At 47.6% G+C, this 6,000-nt stretch overlaps 1 protein-coding gene across 3 annotated transcripts in view; it reads right to left on the minus strand.

Annotated features, from left to right (window-relative positions):
• SMC5 (structural maintenance of chromosomes 5) overlaps positions 1-1,383 on the minus strand; it is a 74,053-nt gene extending 72,670 nt beyond the window's left edge. Inside the window, exon 1 of one of the 3 annotated variants that reach the window (XM_084629421.1) lies at positions 1,301-1,383. Coding sequence is in view for 2 of the 3 variants with exons in the window: in XM_084629419.1 (XP_084485545.1) it covers positions 928-1,094 (167 nt within the window). In the remaining variant the exon portion in view is untranslated. The other 2 variants (XM_084629420.1, XM_084629419.1) reach the window with 2 other exon arrangements.
• Between the last annotated feature and the right edge of the window lie 4,617 nt (positions 1,384-6,000).

Raw genomic sequence — 6,000 nt, forward strand, 5'->3', positions numbered from 1 at the left:
CAGGGGTGTGAAAAATCTACACCACTAAGCAACAGTTATACTGATAGTGGTCTGTAAAGCAGACCTTGCCTAAAGATTTGGTTGCTGGGGCTTTTGGCACCCGAAGATGAGTGGGAGACAGGCTGTGCAGCAGACACATAACCTAAATGTTTCTTCTTTAAATGATCAAGCAGTTGACTACTTCATGCTGAGGCTTAAACTGCCATACTTTAGGTGTCAGTGTTAACCTATTGTGATCCATAGGGCAGTTCACACCTCCAAAAGCAGTTGTTTCCCAATCAGGAAGACGACAGCGCTGTCCTTACATTTACCGTTTTAAGGTTTCTGTCCCCAGCCATAAAGCTAGAGCAGTTTTTTTTCTGGAGATGTGGAACACGAAGGGCGTGGGAAGCTAGCCAGTACCCGGCGCCTAGCCCAAGCCGTCTGTGAATGCCGGCCAGGCGCTGTCCAACACTGAAGGTATAACCAGGGACACACACGCTGCCCGTTTGACAAGGCGGCCGACACAGGGCCACTCTAGTCTCCTGAAGCCGCTAGTGCGCAGAACTAGGCCGGCCGCAGCAGCCCGAGCACCCGGGTCAGCACAAGCCGCACCGGCCAGCGAGCTCCGCCCACACGGCTGGGGGGTGGGGGGGAAGAGGCCCCCGCGTTCCCACACCGCAGCCGGGCTCCCTCCCACTACGCACGTGACAGCAGGGGCAGGACGGCACCTCCACCGCCCATGGTCACGTTTGCGACCCAGGCCGGGCCGAGCGGTGCCCGGCGTGATCTCCTGACTCCCGGAGCTGGGCCCTTGGCCGAGTGCCAAACGCCCGCCTCCCCGCGGCCCAGCCGGCGGCCCCCCAGCACGAGCCTCAGCCCCCACCAGCCAGGTCGCTCTCGCCCGGCGCCTCCCCTCGCCCCAGCAGCAGGGGGCGCCGCACTCACAGGAAATTCTCCATAGTGACCCTGACTATGGAGCCCTCCACGAAGGGCGACTGCAGCTGCCCACGGCCGCTTCCCTCCGGCCCGGCAGCCCCCGAGCCTCGCTTCCGCCACCCGGCGCCGCTGCCGGCAGTGGCGGCCCCGAGTTTCCGTTTGCCCGGGGCCGCCATCTTTGCGCCCAGCTGAAGCACCGCCCACCACCTGAAACTCTTGTCGCGCGCCGTTAAGATGAAAACGAGCCCGACACCGCGCGCCCTAGTCCCATTGGTAGACTGGGACGGACCGGGGAGAGGCAGAGTCCATTGGCTAATGGAACACCGGGCCTCACGCGAAATCTCACTGGTTGAGAGATGGAGGGGTGGGGTCAATTCGTTACTTTCAGTTTAGTACGCAGGGTCCGTTCGCGCGACAGGGAGAGGAGGAGCCGTCCCACAAGCCGGCCAGCCTGCTCGGTCACGTGGTACATTTCTGTCTTGGGGGGGGTGACGTTGGATGTGGCGGGCATTCTGATAGGGTTTTATATGGCGATCGGAGGAGGGCGGTATAATAGCGTCCGGGCTTGAACCCCTGTCTCCGCGTAGAAGCCGCGCCTCATTTGCATACGCCGGAATGACGGAGGGTTGTCCCCCACCTGACGAGGAAACTGCCTGCAGCTCGCCGCCTGCTGTGCAGCCATCAAAGACTACATTGCCCAGCGTGCAGCGCGGCAAGCGGGCGCCCCCCTTCCCCGTGACTGGCTGAGCATGGCGCGGTGGGAGGGGGAGTTCTCTTGAGCCCCTCCCCCCATTTTGCGGGCTGCTGCTCTCTGGTTCGGGGTGGGCGGAGGTCTCTGTTTTCCCTGGCTGGGCTGATTGCCCCATGCGCGAAGCAGGGCTCAGCCTTTGGGGCAGGGGCAGGGCGGGAATTGTTCACCCCACCAGCTGCCTGCAGGCAGGGGCATGCCTGAAACGGCCCAGACCAGGCCCCGCCCCTGGGTTTCTGTTTCAAAGTGGTTTCAGAGTAGCAGCCATGTTTGTGTGTATCCACAAAAAGAAAAGGAGGAGTTGTGGCTCCTTGGAGACTAACAATGGCAGCAGCCTTCACTGCTGTGCAACGTGCCAGGACAGGCACCAGGAGGCTGCTGCACCACTTCTCCAACGCTGCTTTGGTGGAGGTGGCCAGGTACAGGCACGGCCCTGACACCTGTGGACAATTTTATAAGTGTTGTATAAAAATGCTAGACTTCTAAATACTATGATGGGTGAACTGGACTGTCTGGTACTATTAAGTGAGACTATTGATATAAATGAAATCACAGAAATTTAGTGAACTTCTGATAATCTATGGGGTACAGTAATACCACAGTATAGAATCACAGGGTTGGAAGGGACCTCAGGAGGTCATCTAGTCCAACCCCCTCTCAAAGCAGGACCAAGCTCCCATTTTTGTCCCAGATCCCTAAATGGCCCCCTTAGGGATTGAACTCCCAACCCTGGGTTTAGCAGGCTAATACTCAAGCCACTGAGTTATCCCTCCCCTGATAGAACGATACAGTAGGTTGCACCAGTGGGGAAGTGGCACTATATATGAAAGAGAGTCAAATATAGTAAAAATCTAAAATCTCTATGGATATAAATTCCATTCTTGAATAATGAGTATAGCAGTAGGAACATATTACCGACCATCTGACCAAGATAGTGATTATAACATGCTCTGGGAGATTAGAGAGTCTATAAGAAAACAGTAATAATGGGAGATTTTTAACTATCCCCATATTGACTGGGTACATGTCACCTCAGGACAGGATGTTGAAATAAAGTTTCTAGACACCATAAATGACTGCTTCTTGAAGCAGCTAGTCCTGGACCCACAAGGGGAGAGGTAATACTTGATTCAGTCCTATTAATTTCATTAAAACAGTCCTATCATACCATGTGCCAGTAAGAGGCCCTTCAGGAGGGAAGGTGATTTTATATTCTGAGAAGCAAGGGGTAGGAGAGAAGCTAGGAGCAGGGCTCAGATGGTTTACGGTTAGTCAGATGAAGAGTTCCTGGCATGGAGACAAGCTAGCTGCTGGTATCTTAGTATTGTTTGACACCAGATGCATTTACATTTTTAATATGTCTCAAAGTGCCATTTTCAATTCACTCCTCTATCCCCTCCCTGATATTTGAAATTGGGAAGCATAAAAACTATTGCTGTTACAAAAAAACATACTAAGGTGATTTCAAACTGAGGGTGGTGTTATTGTCTTTTCCACAAGATGGCAGCATAATCAAGTAGTTCTTCCATAGAGAAAGAATTTTAAAGGCATATGTGATATACAATAATTAACAAACAAGTCCTTCAGGAATATGCTTGTTTTAGTTATTTGCAATCAACTAGGGAGCAGGGGCAGAGATAGCCTTCAAAATGGAAGCTGCTGGATTGTATGGAACATTAGTCACAGGGATTGTTCCTAAAAGTCATTGGTTATTCAACATCCTTTTCCTTCTTTTTGAGGAGGGCCCTCAACAGATTCATTTTAGGGATGGGTGGGTATTCCACCATCACTGTTGGAACTGGCAGGACTTCCACCAATGGCATTAGGGTTTCTGCAACTCCCTTTCCTTACAGCTGAGCTGACACTCTCAGTTGTCAATATAGCTCCAGCCATAAAGAGTGGGGCAACTAGATTAAGAAGTTACATGAAAGTAAAACTGAAGTAACAGAGTGGTGAGCCTTTATGTTAAACAAAGATTAATCTAATACTGGGCCAGAATCTGGTCTCATTTACACTAGTGTAAACCCAAAATAACTGTATTAAATTTGATATCAACTGGATTTACACCAGTGTAACTGATAAGAATTTGTCCCTCTTAAGTAATAAAAATATGCAAAAAGAGGAGCTGATAGAACATATACATACAAAATAAAGAGGACAATATTACAAACAACAAAGGGACAATGGAAAGGTCTGTCGTGCTCTCAGGACAATGCCAGTTTTACTGCAATATAATTTGTTTCCAGAACAACCAAATATAAACCACTGAGTGTTTGGGATCCTGTAGTTGCTTTTGAAGGCTCTGTTTACATACCTATACTGGAATAGTCCACAGAACTGGGCTCATAGCAGTTGCATGAGGATTTATTTTTAAAGACATCTGAAGAGATTTTTAGATGGCTGATTTATATGACATGTCATATAGCTTAGGTATCAGCTTCAATTCTTTGCTTTGCTGTGATCCACTTATGCTCCAGTGATGCAAGGGGCCATATAATAGATGAAACTGGTCTCCAGGTCCAGGATATTCCCCTGATGCAGAGGGTTTCCTACTTAGCATAGTCATTCCATCAGTCTGTGCAGTCTCCCTCCCCTATCTCAGCATAGAGACTTGCCAGTTGGGGGAGCACTGTGCATGCTACCTCTATTCTTAATTGACCATGGGCATCAAGGGGTCATGTGCTGCCCTGAGGCTGTGAATTCAGGAGGCACAAAGTGTCTTAAAGCCACCTTTTCTCTTCTCCCTTTCATTCCGCTGTCTAGTGGCGGTGTCTTTTTTGGACCCCTAAACAATTTTAAATGGAGCTGTGGACCCCTTTGGAAATCTTAAGACAGTCTGCAGACCACCCCCTGTTCTATGGTAAAAACAACATTTTGTGGACCCCTTAGACATAGTCTGTGGACTCCAGGTTGAAAACCACAGGAAGTATTGGTTAATTAATATATCTTAAGATAGTTGTTTAATGTATATACTGAACAAAATCAAATCCTTTGATTGTGCCTCCAATGTTAAAAAAAAGAAAAACACACCAAAAACTCAGCTGATTGGAGGCATAAGGTAAATCTACACAGCAAAAATAAAAACCCTGCAGCAGCGAGTCTAACAGCCTGAGTAAACTGACTCAGTCTTGCACTATAGGGTAAAAATAGCAGCACAGATGACTTTTGGGGTCGGGCTGGAGCCCAGGCTCTGAGACCCACCCCTATCACCAGGTTTCAGGGTCCAGGCACCACCCCAAGCCCAAACATCTATACTGCAATTTTTAGCCTCATAGTGTGAGCCCCATGAGCCTGAGACAGATGACCCAGGCTATGAGACTCACTGCCGCAAGTCTTTTTTGCAGTGTAGACTTACTGATAGAGGTCCAGATCTTCAGCTGTGGCCAAGGAATGTTCAGTGCAGCTTGTGGAGGTAGGGGCAGTGGATTGGACTCTAGATGCAAATTAGAGCAGCCTGAAGTCTGCTCCAGTATGCACCAGGTACCAGCAGTCCCAAGGGATCATTATAGCAGCTGGGGATCACGGGTGTACAAGGGAGCATTGGCCACTCCTGTTTCCTGGGCCACATACCCTGTTTCAGCAGCCAGAATGGGGACTGGCATAGGAACTGTTACAGTGTCTACATACAGAATCCTCCTGTAGCTGGTTACGTTGGCTTTTGGGCTGCTCTGGGCTCCTGCAGTGCAAATGTACTGGAGGATCCAGCTCATAATTTTTTCTGAAAATTCTAACCTTGTTTGCATATCATGGCAATAACTGGAGAACATGGTGTTTGAAGTGGAGCAATAAAATAAGACATTCAAAATTACATTTTATTAGATAGTTTGGTAATTTTAAAACAACCATCTTGTAATACAAACACACATATTATGTCTTAAGAGTTAACAGATTATGTGAATTTAGTTTCTTTTTAAGATAAATGCAAAACATTTCTTGGGTAAAGTCTATAAAAAGTGTGAGTGTAGAAACTAACATTTAAAAAAGGAGGCCTGCAGTCCAAACAAAGTGTTCTTCTTCTATTGCATACAAATCAATAGCAGTGTATTTTAATATAGTATTAACTTGCACTGAATCACACTGGAACATTGATGGAAGTCCTTTTGTTATGCACATTGATGGCAAATAGATTCATTATAGTAATTAATCTGGCAAAGAATAGTGAAAAATCCATTCATATGGAACATTAGAAGTATAACCATTAAAAGACTACATTTTCCCAGAGAGATTTGTCATCATGAATAATTGCATTCAATGTGCAGGATATTATTAATATGCAATATTATTTACGTATTTCAAAATATTTATAAGTCTTGAAATAAAAACAAAACCCAATT

Source organism: Lepidochelys olivacea (assembly GCF_965140295.1).
Source record: "Lepidochelys olivacea isolate rLepOli2 genome assembly, chromosome: 5".
In the NCBI taxonomy this organism is placed as follows: domain Eukaryota; kingdom Metazoa; phylum Chordata; order Testudines; family Cheloniidae; genus Lepidochelys; species Lepidochelys olivacea.